Raw genomic sequence first — 15,364 nt, 5'->3', positions numbered from 1 at the left:
TAAGAAAAATACACTCTTGAAAACCTACAACTGAAGCCCTGGATTCTTTCTTCCCTCTAGCTATGAGCTGCTCGATGACAGAGAATCAACTTATCCTCTTTGTATCCCCAAAGCCTAGCAAAACACTGGACAAGAAATAAACATTTGTTAAATGGATGTAACAAGAAATCAGCTACATACTAAGCAGCTGAGTTAATGATTTACTTTCAGCTTCAGTGGAGAGAAGACAGATACTTGGGATTTGAACATAGCCCCTGAGTCCACTCATTAAACCTCTGTGTTCCTCTAGTTCCAGAGTCTTCCCACCTATTGAAAAAGAAATGGAAACACAAGTGCTGAATTTAACAAGAGAACAAAACTAGATTTAAGCTTTAGCAAAGCTCATGCTGGTGAAATGGGGCAAGAAAGTGTTGGAGGTGTTGGGACTCATTTCTTAACATAACTTGTGAAGAAGTTTTCGGGGCTTTTATTCTAGAAGAATTTTTGTATAGAAACAGCCTTGGAAGATTTAGAAGGTGTGTCCTTCCAGGGCTGAGGTCAGAGTTGTTTCCTGAGCAGGATAAGAAAGATGATGTCTCCCTCTAAGGCAAAAAGTTTAGCAAGGTTGCTAACATCCCCCTCATAATATTGGAGATTTTTATAAGGCCTGGGTTCCTCATCTGTGATTTAAACCCACTGTGTACACAGTATCCATTTGGGCCACTCCTCATTGCCTCATGGAACTGGTAGGGGGGTGACTGATGCAAACATGAAGCTTGAATTACCTGCTATGGCCTGATTGATTAGTAAAGTCCTTTGTCTCTCATCCAGGAGTCTCATGTCTTCTGTCAGCAGCTATGAACTCTGGCAGACTAACTTGTTACCCTGCAGGCAGAGTAAAATCTGAACACAAGAACACCTCATCACAGTTCTTGACGAGGAGAAAAGAACTAAAGGAAATTTTTAAAATTGTCCTATAAAAGTTTATGAAATTGAATAATACCAGAAAGATAAAATCTTGAATAGAGTGCAATAGTTAAAAGCACAGATTCTACAGTCAAACAGTCCGGGTTCATAGCCTAGCTTTCAAAATTGTTAACTACATAGATTCTCCTGAGCTCCATAGCCTTATATGCAATTTCTCAGAAAACCATAACTTCTCTAGATCTCAATTTCCTCATTATAAAATATGGATACTAATATTCTGATAGGGTTGTTGTGAGGATGAAATGAATTAAAATATGGAAAGTACTTATATTGTTCCTGGCATTTAATAAGTGCTATTTAAGAATAATATTCTGATACTTGAACTTTACTCCATGGAAAATCAAAGTTTTTACAAAAGGAAGTGATGTTACTAGGTCTTTGTTTGATAAAATTGTACATATAATGAAAACCAACTTTGATGAAATTGAATATATAATAAAAATAAAGAGGATCCAGAGAATATGAAGCGGAAGACCAACCAAGAGACAACCATAACAATCTAGGAGTAAAAACAGCATGGCTGGGCTTGAGTGTTGACAATGGGAAAGAGAACTAATTTAAGAGATTTCATTGCTGGTGTTTCTAAAATTTGACACCTAAGAGAAATATAAATATTCATTTCTAGTTATCCAATCATCATACGCAAAGGCTTGTTCATGATCATCTTACCTAAAGTTCATAATGTAACTACAAGATAAACTAGCAGAAAAGTGACAGATACGAGTTCAAATATGAAGGGAAAAAAGATGAGTCAAGTACTTTGGAGGGAGAAAACGTTAGGGAGACAAATATAACTAGAGATGATCTAAGGACATTTTGAGTCTTGACCCCACAGTGATAATAAATCTATTATTAGAAATGCAACTTTGTAGCTCTGAAGAGAATGGGGCTAAATGTGCAGATCTAGGTTTCACCAGAATAGAACACATGGTAGGAGCCAGGGAAAGAAATAGATAAAGCAGGGAAAGTATAGAGTGGAAAGGGGATTAAAGATACAAGGTGAGAGAAAGCAGCAGCTAGTGCAGGAGAACTACAGATGAAATTGAGTGTACAAAGGAAATGCACAAGTGAAGAAGTGAAGTGGGAAACAGGAGTAGCCAGTAGAAAACTCAGAGTAGAGTCAGTTCTGGAAAGAAGGCAGCATCTTGGGAAGGAATTTTAGCAGAGGAGGCCAGATTGCAGTGGGTTAAATGATCAATGATAAAATCATTGATATGCATCAAAGAACTGTTCTTGAGAAATTAAAGGTGAAGGAGAGAAGAAACAAGGTCAAAACAGATCCACATATAGACACAAACATCAGAAACACGGAACAGAGGGAGATGTAGACAGGAAGACAGGAAGACATGAACGCATGGGGGAGGAGAGGCGAAAATAGCAGAAAGGAAACAGTTGGCAATAAAAGGAAGAAAAGAGATGACTAGTAAAGAACACTGTTCAAGGTAGGAAGTAGAACATGTAGGGAAGGAATTACCTTGAAAAATCCGGAAAGTTATTCCTACAAGATACCCAAGAAAGAAGTAAAGAAACAGAAAAAAATATTGAGGACAGGAAGTTGAGGATTCCCTGCTGAGGACAGAGAGTCTGTCAAAATATTATATATTAAATAATGCAATGTCAATGTCATCAATAAAGGATGGGTTGAAGTTGGTTCCTAAAATTCCCTGGCAGAGGTGAGGTTCAGGTCCACTTGGGGCAATAGGAGAAAGAGTAAGCCACTGCTGAAAATAAGCAGGAGGGCCTGGGAGGATGGCAATTTGAAAGCCAAGGAAGCCTAGGAAGGAAAGGTCAAGGGGAGAGGGACCATATCAGGGAACACTGATCAGGAAGAAGGATCTGGAGTTACAGTAGGTTCAGGGCTCATCCCACCACTTCTCAGCTATGAAACCACAGCAAGTTACTTAATCTCTCCCTCTGTCTCAGTGTCCTCATCTGAAAAATAGAGATGACAGTATTCCCAAACTCAGAGGATTATTCTTAAAACAATAAACACAAACTGCCAGAAATAATGCCTTGCCCATGGAGGGTGTACATAGTCTTCTCTACCTCACTTTATGTTATGCTCACTTAGTATGACTGATCTCAACAAAAAAAAGAAAAGTATTTTTTAATTAATTTACACTGAGTAAATGACAGACCACAGGCCATGCTTAAATTATTTGTGAATTTAAAAGTGGACTGTTCTGTTCATAGCCCCAGACATCTCTAATTGGCTCAATTTCAGGCTTTATCAGAAGTGAAAAAAAACAAAACTAGAGCAAATAAAACAAATACCAACATGGTGTGTGTTTCACAAGACACCTCTGTCAATTTCCCTTCATGATTCTGGATTATTATATTTTCTTCCCTTTTTCTACTTCTAAATGTATTGATTGTTCAAAAAGCTAAATCTCTGCCACAATGACCACAAGTTTCTATATCATCTACAGCAGGCTGAGGGGAAACAGTTCTACACATATGTGTTGGGGGTGGCGTTTGGGTGGGTAAGCTGTATTGTATCAGGCACATTTTAGATTTCTACATCAACCTGTATTGGAGACCTACATTAGGGGGAATGAATGTAAGTTGTCCTGATCCTCTGGAGGAAGAACTGGCTATCCACTCCAGTATTTCCACCTGGAAAATTCCATGGACAGAGGAGCCTGGCAGGCTACAGTCCATGGGGTCACATGATGAAATAGTTTAGGAGACTACTGAGTCACAAAGTGGCCATACCGTTCTAAAATCCCCACTAAGTGTCAGAGAATGCCCAGTACCTCAAGTCCCTGGAGCTTCAGCTGCTGGATCTGCCTTTATAGGCAGATCTGGCTTTATAGACATTCTGCCTGAATGGTATCTATCTGCAACACACCCATATTCACTACTTCCATCATGTTGTATCCAATACTTATGCAAGTGTTTACAAGACAGCATTACAAAGGATAAATTTTAATAGAGTGTATTACAGCCAGTCATTTTCCTTTGATGTCTCAAAGATCTGGAGTAGAGTTTATTGCCATCTATTTAATCCTTGAGAAAACATTTGCAGAGTACCATTAACATAAGTAAACGCTTCAATATCCCTTTATCAAAATGCCATCATCAGTTACAACTCTCCAATTCATAATGTACTTGCCAAGGCTGGCTTTCCCTATTCCACAATTCCCAGTTTAAGCCGAGCCCATTGTTTTAATACTTCAGTGTCTACAGCTATAAGAGAGCAGGAGAATTTCTTATGAAGAGTCTCGGTGAGGAAGAGAGAGATCAGATCTTCCTTGTGAGGAACAATCTTACCCACTGCAGGATGAAGCACACCAGCCCACCTCCATACCAAGCCCAAATGTGAATAGAACCCTATAGCTTTTACAACAGTCAAAAAAGCCCCACAGGTTCCCACTAGGTAGAAAATACCAGCTGCATTCCCATTGAGAACCCCGGGCAGTGATTACAAAGAACTTCTTAGAAACACAGGCTGGGCTTGGGTGTTCTAAAAGGGATCATATTTGTTAAGAACTCCAGCACTGGAATTCAAACTACCTGTATCCAAATCTCATGAATTCTTGGAGTGTGAATTTAACCTTACTATGTCTCTTTCTTCATCGTAAATGGAGATGATAACAGTGCCTTTCTTGTAGGGCTATATCCAGGATAAAATGAAATAATACATGTAGTTAGAAATTTGCCTGACATCTAACTAAGAATTCAAAAAAGACTCAGTATTCATTACCTGTGATTTCCAATGTTGAGTCACATAGTAAGTATACAGGCACTCTTTGTGGAATGATGATTTTATAAATCTGCCTAACCTTAGGAAACCAAAGGTTTGCTCAAAGTGATGACAAGGTCATCAGCAAGATCGATTATCATTAGAGTTGGAGGACCCATAAGTCATACGTTATATCTTTTGTTTCATTGATAGAATTTCCTTTGAAAATGAGCTTACCCATGGAAGAACATACCATAAATACAATTCTTTACTCTTAGGCTGACCATTATTAGCTGCACAGTCATTTCTTCTTTTCAGTTGTCATTCCAGCTCCAAAATCTGCTCAAGGACAAGATCAGCTACACAAAACTTTTACCTGTGTTAATGACCTATAAGTGCCAGTCAGTAGGATGGTGCCTTCTCATTAGTGGCCCTCATCTCATTAGAAGCCTGCTCTCACTGATAATGGACCTCAGAGGTCAATAAAAATCTCAGGAAGAATTCTCTTTAATTTAATAGATGGACAGGTGTGTGGAAGCCAAGTGCTTTGTGTGGCTGTATTCCACATGCCTACAACAATTGCAAAGGCATCTGCAGAAAACTAGCACTAAATCCCAACATGGTTCCTGCTGAAGAAATCATTAACTCTAATACCAGGGAGGACTAAATACAAATTTGATTGGATTTTTCCCATCCAGATTTCAGAAAGTACTAAGACTCATCAGAGTGATCTCAATAACTCCCAGACAGAGCATCTCTATTAAACACCCAAGAATTTATATTGGTTTTAATATCTGATCTCATCTCACCTGATAAATGAATGAGCTGCAGTAGCAGTGTCCTTTAAAAAAAATGCAATGTCATCCTTCCAGCCTTTTCAACAAAAGTACCAATACTGAAACATGAGGTAAAATATCTAAGCAATATAAAAAGTGATGTGGTATCTCTGTTCTTTTTCAGTGCCCCCCCCCCCAAAAGGGATTATTCTACCTCATGTGCACGGGTAGCTACCTAATAAGTCAGCCAGGGTCCACTTTAATAACAGCACTTGTAAAAGTAAGAGAACAGCTAGCCAGCCAGCTAGCTAAAAAAGCAGTATCTAAAAAGTGGAGGCTTATCTATGCACAAGCTACCCAAAGTAAGATGTGTTTTCTGAAATAAACTGGAGAGGAAACGCCTATTCAAATAAACAGGACCCATCTTATCAATGCAAGAGAAATCACCTACCCAGAAATTTCTTGCATTTCTGCCAACATGTATTTACAAACTATGTAGACAAGGAGTTGTTCTGTGACACCACTGCACACTGGTCATGACTCAAGATTTATAGTTAGTGACATTCGCAGTAACCAGGTAGCAAATCGAATCTCACAGGAGAAGGATGAAATATGGAAATGTAAAGTGAATCCAAAAATAGTATTTTTCTGACAAGAAAAATTCAAGACCCAGAAAGGTACAGATGGCTTTGTGTACTCATCTAAACCATTTTTCCACTATAAAGCATTCACATTTCAGAAAATCAAAGATGAAGCGAAGAAGTAGCAAAGACACTAAGGTGTATTCATAACCGCTTAAGAGTAGAAAGGAAAAGCAGAGTTAGATTTGGCTTCTCTCTCAGACAGTTGATGGTGATCCATCCCCCTGAGAAGACAGAATTCCGGGGCAAACTTCTCCAGCTAGTCAGGGCGATAGGGCAATTGGTTAAGATTCACACCTGCCCTGAGCTTCAGGCAACACTTGCCACCAAGACCAAGAATGAGCATCTCCTGCCTCCTTCACTTTTGTTCTGGAAATGAAACCATGCCCCACCCGCAGAGGATGCATTATAATCATGTTGCTACTCTTTGGTTCTCTCCTAACCCCGCAAGTATCTAAGTGGCCGCGCACTCAGCCCTTAGCACACTCGCCTCCCCAGCTCCTCACTTTGGCGAAAGTCATTCGCCATCAAAGGGTTCGCCTCTCAACAAACCTGTGGAATAATCCACTCCTTCGGCCTCGGAGATACTTCTTTAAAAAAAAAAAAAGACTGGATATTACATAAACTCTGGTCTCTAGGAAGGACATGTCAAGTAACGCACTGTTCAACAGGATTTCGTTCAAAACCCATTCAAAAAGTGGAACTTGTCATTAGGCAATTACTCTTCCAAAAAGGAAATTCACACACACACACACACACACCCCTAGGCAGAAATCCTGTGTGGCGCTGAGAAAGTAAGTCAGGTGGGAAGCACCCAGGTCCGGGTCTCTGCCCCGAGGACGCGCAGGGGACAGCGTTCCCGCCGCGCTCGGCCTGGGACAGCTCTCAGACCTCGCCCGGTGCCTGCCCGCCACTGCCGCCCTCCACCCCTACCCTGAGGAAACTGCTCCAGCCACAGGACCGCAGCAGGTTAGGAGTGGGCGGAGGTACACGGGGCCGACTCTCCTCACACATCCCGGAGCGCGCGGGCTACACTTACATGCCTGGCCGGAGCTGAAGGGCGCTGCCTGGCGGCCAGCCGGCGGCCACCCAAGCGCAGAAGCACCAGAGCCACAGTCGCCAGGTCATCTCCGCGGGGTGGAGCAGCTCCAGCCGCCACCCCGGCTGCGCGCCGCGCGCCACTCCGGCTCCGCAAGTCGGAGCCCCGTGCAGAAGTTGAGCTCGCAGGGCAGAAGTTGGTGTGCGGGGCTCGCGGGGCCGGCGAGATGCGTCTCCCTGCGGAGGGCGCGGCAGCAGCTCGGCCCCACTAGGCATCACCGACAACGAGGAGCTCGCGGGCGGAACGCCTGGGTGACGCTCGGGCCGCAGAGATGGGCGCCCTTGCTCCGACGGGAGCGACTGGAAACCTGCTAGCCCCGCGGCCCCGCAGCCCCCGCAGCCTTGGTGCCATGGAAACGCGCTCGCTGCTCGCCGGGCCCGGCCCCTCCGGAGCGCTTAAAGAGACAGTCCCGCTGCCACCTTGGCTAGACTAGCTGCTGAGCGGCCCTGCGCCCCTCGCCCTCCTCACTCCCTCCTCTCCACCCTGTGCTGCCCGGAGGAGGCGCGGAGCGCGGCAGGACGCTGGGGGCGCAATTAAAACGAGATTTAGGGGGCTCTGCTTAATCATCTCGCCTTACCCTGCTCCTTACCTCTTCCTGCCTACACATCCAAGACACACACCGAAACCTCGCCAAAGACACGAAGCGGTTCGAACCTCTCACAAACCAACCTGCTCAAAACCAAGCCAGATGTAATCTGCCACCAGTAGAGACTAAAGGAAAACTGACTTTTGATTCTCTCTCCGCTCCGAACGCGAGTCTCTGGAGTCTGTCAGAACACAGGCTAGGGACGGGAGGGGGGGGGGGGTGCGGTATGTGTGTTTGAAGTGGGAACCGAACAGCAGTTGATTGAGTCAAATCTCCTGCCAAATTGACAGTTGCAGGACACCGTCGGCTCATCCAGAAATCCTCGTCACTCCAAATGGGATCATCGCCCTTCCTTTTATTTGGTCCCCATCTATCTCACCCACTTCAGGCACCAGAGTTATAAGGAGAAGCCAACCCTTTTCCAAACCTACCCCAACCTTTCCTTCACACCAGCTTCTCTTCCCCCAGATTTGCTGAGGAGCAGTCCATTGCGAGCCCCCAGAGCCCTTCCAGAAGGGAACAGCGTCTGCTCGGAACCGGAGGCTCCGGCTGCGGTGCTGGCCCGCCTGCCTGGGACGCACAGCCAAGCGCCGCGCGGTCGCCAGCAGCTCCGGCCCGAAGCGATGCCTCTGCCCGGCGCCAGCTGCTGTCTGGAAGGCCACAAACCTCTGGAGTCTGTTTCTAGAAAATAAAAATCTATGGTGCATTGTGCCCTCCAACAAGGACAGCCCGGCTCCGAAGCCACAATCTGCAGTTCACCGCTGCAGGAATCGGATCAATCTGCAGCGAGAGAACTTATTTCTCTGATTCCTAAACTTAACCAAAAGTGGCTCTCCAATGACTCATTCATAGTCAAGCATTTAAAGTGGTACCACCTGATTTCCTCGGTCCTACTAGTCTGAAAAAGATCTTCCCCAAATGGTGTTTGGGGCTTCCCTTTGCCCTTCATAGTTGACTTAACCATCTGGCTCTTCAATTCAGTTTTCTGAGCCTTTGTTCTCCCTTCTTTTCTTTCTGCTTTTTCTGCAACTAAAGCAATTGGGCATATACAGGAGAGACTGAGGAGCAAACTTCTGGGGTTTCCATGAAAAGAAAGAAAAAAATGAGGGTGGGATAGAACCATTCCACTCCTGAGTTATTTCACATTCTATGACTTTGTCCTCCTTGACTTGTGGCATTGGAATTCACACTATCTTGCAGTCTTTTCTATTTCTTTTAGACATATTCATATTTTTTACTTCTTTTATTGAAGTTTAACTTAAAGTGAAAAATCAAATATACAACTAGATGATTTCTCTATGTTTGACAGATGCCTTTAACAAACAGAATTTTGGGACAATTTGCACAATAGAAATCCTTATTTGAACCCCTTTACTTTATAAAACAGGGATTTGTTCTTTCTTTTTTGTTCCTAAATACTGGTTATGTATGAATCAAACCTTTTCCAATCACAGAGCAGACTTAGGGAAAGTGCTGACATCTGTTGTACAAGTGTATTGTCACTTGGCTAACTCTTAATTAGTTCTGATAATGGCTGCCCCGCAAGGGTCGCTGAAACACATTGATAATTTTAACATCTATTTTTAACTCTTAGTTTTAACTTCTCCTAAACCTCTTTGTCACCTTTGTAACCAAGTAACAAAGTTGAACGCCTAATTTCACCTCCTCTTCTTCCTGTCCCTCTTCTAGTGAGGTGCTAATGAACAGTGAAATGACCAAAGGCAAGCAGGGCAGGGTGAGGGCAGAAAGGAAGAAAAGGAAACGTAATTCACAGTAATCGTGACTCCTGAACTGTGTGTACTGACTACATAAGGTGAGACTTTTTCTTCCCTTCTCAATGTAAGTAGAGGTGAAAAGATTAATTCTTTCCATTGATTCAATTTCTAGTTTGTCTTTAGATGAAACCCAAAGAATTCAGGTTATTTCAATACAGTTTGATCTTAATTGTTTTAATGAAAATGTATAGCACACCCAAAGATGACAGTATAGATTAACTGTGCCCTGAAATTTCTGTGATTTACTAAGCCTTTCTTTGCTTTTGGACTAGTTTTTACACTTCAGGGCTCTATCTTCAACTAATCTCATTCCCTCCTGGAGTGCACAAAGTTTCTAATCATTTTCTTTCTTTATGTTACAGAAGGCCTTGCATAAATAATAGACCTCCTTTATTACAAGGCTAAATTTTATGTAAGCCACAGCTGAAACCCAGAACTATTTTAAGAGCTAAAGAATAATGGGGAAATACAGAAATATATATAAATTATCTGATTGCATGGCTGTTTAGTAAAGGTCATGTTTAATTTGGGTAAGGGGGAAGTGAATCGGTAAATTGAAAATCCCAAATTAGGAGTTTCCTTTTATGCACCTTAATTTGAAGCCATGTTTATTATAGATGAACATTTAAAGCACTTTGGATGTGATGCTAAATGTGATTAGTGCATATTTCATAAAGTGAAATTGATTTCAAATTATTTTAGCATGGATAACAATATAGCCATGTAAGCAATTATCATTAAATGAAATATACTCTTCCAGCAAAAGGATTTAAAACTTTCTATGAACTGGGAAGCCCTAATTTGAACTCAGCTCTCCTTTTGCAATCTATTCATACAAGTTAAAAATAATTGGTGATTTGGTTTGATTAGTTGGCTATTTTATTCTGTAAAAAGAGGGTGAATTTTGAAACTTGTTGTTACAGTCATACGTAGTAAAAGAGCAAAGCAGTTTGGTGGTTTGGGGATGCTATGAACAAACAAAATGAAGCCAGATACAAACAATTCATTCAGCATTTATTGTCCAAGTGAAAGAAAATTTTAAATTAACAAAGCAAGAGAATGAGGCACATACACAAAGCATCATTTTTTTTTAATTAAGAGAGAGAGAAGTTTTGTGTTCATGTTATTGGAGGAAAAAACAGAAATATGAATTGGGTTTTATTTTTGTGAATGGTCTTTAACATTGTCAACCTGAATAGGTTCTTAAAAATGGATTTATCAAGCAGACAAATGTTCTCTGAGAAGAGTCCAAAGGATTTGAGGGGACCTCCCGTGGGAATGCCACATGCTACCCCACTCTCTCCAGAGCTGCATCAAAGGAGTAATAAATATAACTAGCTTCTCCCTTGTTAGGAGGAGGCGGAGTAAGCCAATTTCATGCTTTATGTATGCTGGTTGTAAAAAGGAATGCTTACCTAAAAAGAAATAGATTCCAACCAGATGTTCCAAAATCTTCCTCAGCTGCTGCTTAAAGCTTAACAGTCACTGCATACTTTATCTTCTCGTCTATCTTCTTCTAATTGAGAAATTGTTGATCCATGCAATTCGACAGGCAGGCTGCTGCAAAAACCTTCCTGCCAAAGCTCTTCAGCCCTGTTCTCCTGCACACAGAAACTTCCAGTGTCTGTATGGGGACAGGAAAAGAGAGCAGGCCACTTTATCTGGCAGGTGTTGTGGGTTGAAAGAAGAGGAAGTCAGAAAGCAATTCTTCAAAGGACAGATTCTGTCACCTAAAAGTGTAATAAACTGCCATTATAGAAATGCCTACAAGCACTAATGAGCCATGTACAATAAAACCTTGACGTCAGGCAAAATAGAATGAAACCCACCCAGGAACCAACTGGGATTGTCACTCCAAGATGTGAATGATCATTCTTGCTTTGGTTTCATCTGCCACTAATTTTGTCTCTACATACCAATAGCTCTCTTTTTTAGAAAAGTGATAAATTTAGCATAAAAATCCTAAGATCCCCGTCTACTGATTAATACATAATTTCTCAGTACTGTGCTACTCATTGGCCATTAAGACTTGACCAGTTTGATGTAAGTTATAATAGATTTACCAGCTCTAGAATTATGTATATTTATGAGATAGGACACAATTAGAAGACACATTTAACTTGTACTTTTTTGGAAACCATACTTTGCACAGCTAATTCATGTGTGTGTGTGTGTGTTTTAAACCATGTAACATTAAATTTACTGTCAATCATTTTTAAATATACAGCTCAGTAGTGTTAAGTATATTCACATTTTTATGCAATATCACTAAAACTTTTTCATCTTGCAAAACTGAAACTCTATTCCCATTCAACACTAATTCCCCCTTCCTTTCTCTGCTTAGCTGTTGCCAAACAACTTTCTACTTTGTTTCTATGATGTTGACTACTTTAGACACTTCATGAGTAGAATCATATCTTTTATGACTGGCTTATTTCACATAGCACAGTGTCTTCAGGGTTCATCCATGCTGTAGCATGTGACAAATTTCCTTCTTTTATAAGGCTTCATAATATTCCATTGTATGTATACACCACATTTTGTTTATCTGTTGATGGACATTTGGGTTGCTTCCACCTCTTGGCTATTATGAATAATGTTGCAATGAACATAGGTGTATAAATATCTCTACAAGCACCTGCTTTAAATCTTTCCAGCTATATACTCAGAAGTGGGATTGCTGAAGTATATGATAATTTTGTTTTTTATTTTGAGGGAACCTCTATACTGTTATACATAATGTCTGTACATTTTATTTTCACCAACAGTGCACAAGAGTTCCAATTTCTCTATATCCTTCTAAACACTTGTTATTTTCTATTCTCTTGATAGTCACCACCCTAATGGGTGTTAGATGATACTCATTATAAGTTTTATTCCATTTCTCTTACAATTAGTGATGCTTAGCACTTTTTCATGTGTTTGTTAGCCATTTGTATACCTTCTTTAAGGAACTGTCTATTAACTCCTTTGTCCATTTTTTGATCTAGCAATTTGGCTTTTGTTGTTGAATTGTAGAAGTTCCTTATTTATTTTAGATAGTAACCCCTTCTCAGTTATATGACTTGCAAAGATTTCCTCTCATTCCATAGGTTGCCTTTCACTCTATATTGTTTCCTTTGATGCACAGAAGTTCTTAATCTTGATGTAGTCCCGTTTATCTATTTTTACTTTTGTTGCCTGTGCTGTTGGTGTCACGCCCAAGAAATCACTGCCAAATCTAATGTCCTAAAGCTTTTCTCCTTTGTTTTCTTCATGGACTTTTATAGTTTTAGTTCTTATGTTTAGATCTTTAATCTATTTTGAATGAATTTTTGTATATGATGTAAGGTAAGTGTTTAGCTTGTCTTTTGCATATGGATGTTCAGTTTTCCCAGCAGCATTTGCTGAAGAGACTACCCTTTCCCCATTATGTAGCTGTGACATCCTTGTCAAAATCGTTTGGCCATATATTGCAAGAGTTTTATATCTAGGTTCTCTCTATCCTATTCCATTTGTCTGTGTATCTTTTTTTTTTTTTTTTTTTTGGACAGAACCATATCAACTTCATTACTGTTGCTTTGCAATATGTTTTAAAGTCAGGAAATGTGAAGCCTCCATCTTTTTTCTTTTTTAAGATGGCTTTGACTATTAGGGGTGAATTAAAGCTAACTTTTGTACATAAAAAGGTTCCTTCCTATTATTTCCCCAAGGTCCACTTTTCCACTTTTTTTTTTTGTGTAAAGAAGAAAAAGTGAACACCAAAATTCCTTCCCTGGTAACTTTTATTCTGAATTCCTATTTTTTATGTCTGAACGTCTTGGGTAACTGATCAAATCCTAACAAACCCACTGTCAATGCTTCTACAATGGTTAGTTGTAAGCACAGCTAGTGCTAAGAATGTTGAACAGATCTGATCCTAAAGATGCACAGATGGAGCAACACAGCCTGATGTGTGCTTCATAGTGGACCCAACTATTTAGGCTCCGGCTGCAAGAAGCTACTCGTACTGTGCCATTAGCTTACCTTTTATAAATGAAGCATTCTTACCCAGGAAAGACCAAAATCAAATATTGATAGTATAGAATTTACCATCCCTCTCCAAGTCAATATAGATGAAAGAGAGGGATTTCACAAGAGTGAATAAGTGAGCAAAGTAATAACTAATGAACCTCAGTGTAAATAAGGAAAAATATCCACTTAAGGAAAAATTATCATACCTAATATGGTCTTAGTCCTATCCATTTAAATCCCACCTGAAGAAGACAGGAAGCATCAGCTGTTCTGTAGAAGAATAAGCTCTAGTTGTATCTGAGACTCCAAATCACCACCCCCAAGCTAGTGTATTTAAAAGTTCATTATCCTCCATTTTCATACAAACACAGTACACACTTGCACCTGGAATATTTTCTGTAGCTTTCGGTATGTGTGTGTGTCTTGTGTTTGTTTGTTTGTTTTTGGTTGTGTGATCTTTTTTTTGTGGCACTTGGGATCTAGTTCCCTGACTAGGGATCGAACTGAGGCTCCCTGCATTGGGAGAGCAGAGTTTAGGCACAGAACCACAAGGGAAGTCCCTTGACTATGTGTTTTCTGTAGCTTAAGAGTCAGGAGCTTCAGTTATGTCACTCTGATATTTAAAGTGCAGTCAGCACACTATCAATAAAGTAAAAAGACAACTCACAGAATGAGAAAAAATATTTGCAAATCACATATCTGATAAGGGACTAGTGTCCAATATTTATAAGTAATATTTATCACTCAACAATAAAAATGGAAAAATGATTTGAACAGACATTTGTCAAAGAAGATACCTAAATACCCAATAAGCACAGTGAAAAGATGCTCAATATCATTAGCCACTGCTGCTGCTGCTGCTAAGTTGCTTCAGTCATGTCTGACTCTGTGCGACCCCAGAGATGGCAGTCCACCAGGCTGCCCCGTCCCTGGGATTCTCCAGGCAAGAACGCTGGAGTGGGTTGCCATTTCCTTCTCTGATGCATGAAAGTGAAAAGTGAAAGTAAAGTCGCTCAGTCGTGCCCGACTGTTAGCGACCCCAGGGACTGCAACTGACCAGGCTCCTCCATCCATGGGATTTTCCAGGCAAGAGCCACTAGGGAAATGCAATTCAAAACCACAATGAGGTACAACTTCACTCCTATTAAGATGGTTACAATCAAAGAAGGGTTGACAAAGATGTGAAGAAACTAAAACCCACACCACAAACTAAAACCCCGTTGTTGGTAGGAATGTAAACTCATGAAGCCACTTTGGAAATAGTTTGGTAGTTCCTCCAAACATTCGACATAGAGTAACCACATGACCCGGGCTTCCTAGGTGACACTAGTGGTAAAGATCCCACCTGCCAACGCAGGAGACATAAGAGATCCAAGTTTGATCCCTGGGTCAGGAAGATCCCATGGGGGAGGGCATGACAACCCACTCCGGTAATCTTGCCTGGAGAAGTCCATGGACAGAGGAGCCTGGTGGGCTACAGTCCATGGGGTCACAAAGAGTTGGACACGACTACCTACGCATGCAGGCACACACATGCCATATGACCCAGCAATTACACTGTACAAGGATGAAAAACATATGACCACACAAAAACTTGTACAAGAATATTTGTAACAGTGTTATTTATAAAAAGGCCCCAAACAGAAAAAATCTAAATGACCATTAGTTGATGAACAGATAACAAAATGTGCCATGTCAGTACATTATATTATTCAGTCATAAAAAGGAATGAAGTACCGATACATGCTAAAATATGGATGCACCTTGAAAACCTTATGCTAAGTGAAAGAAGACAGGTACAACAGCGCACATGTTTATTTAGGATTCCTTTTCAATGGAATCG

General features: G+C 40.9%; 1 protein-coding gene and 1 long non-coding RNA gene across 2 annotated transcripts in view; both read right to left on the bottom strand.

The window, feature by feature from the left end:
• The window catches only part of LOC147379488 (uncharacterized), a 687,768-nt gene extending 680,034 nt beyond the window's left edge, over positions 1-7,734 (bottom strand). Inside the window, exons 1-2 of the mRNA XM_086415322.1 lie at positions 7,650-7,734; positions 7,108-7,561 (exon numbers count right to left, since the gene is read on the bottom strand). Of these exons, the coding sequence (XP_086271448.1) occupies positions 7,108-7,561; positions 7,650-7,734 (539 nt within the window). The remainder of the gene's footprint in view (positions 1-7,107; positions 7,562-7,649) is intronic.
• Positions 7,735-10,521: 2,787 nt separating this feature from the next.
• The window catches only part of LOC147379487 (uncharacterized), a 34,903-nt gene continuing 30,060 nt past the window's right edge, over positions 10,522-15,364 (bottom strand). The window contains exon 2 of the long non-coding RNA XR_015133323.1: positions 10,522-11,152. This is a non-coding gene — a long non-coding RNA (uncharacterized LOC147379487). The remainder of the gene's footprint in view (positions 11,153-15,364) is intronic.

This window comes from Bos grunniens, chromosome 1, assembly GCF_055505025.1.
Source record: "Bos grunniens cultivar Pamir isolate PY7600 chromosome 1, Bosgru_T2T1.0, whole genome shotgun sequence".
NCBI classification, from domain to species: domain Eukaryota; kingdom Metazoa; phylum Chordata; class Mammalia; order Artiodactyla; family Bovidae; genus Bos; species Bos grunniens.
This window is presented reverse-complemented; position numbering and strand designations above follow the sequence as displayed.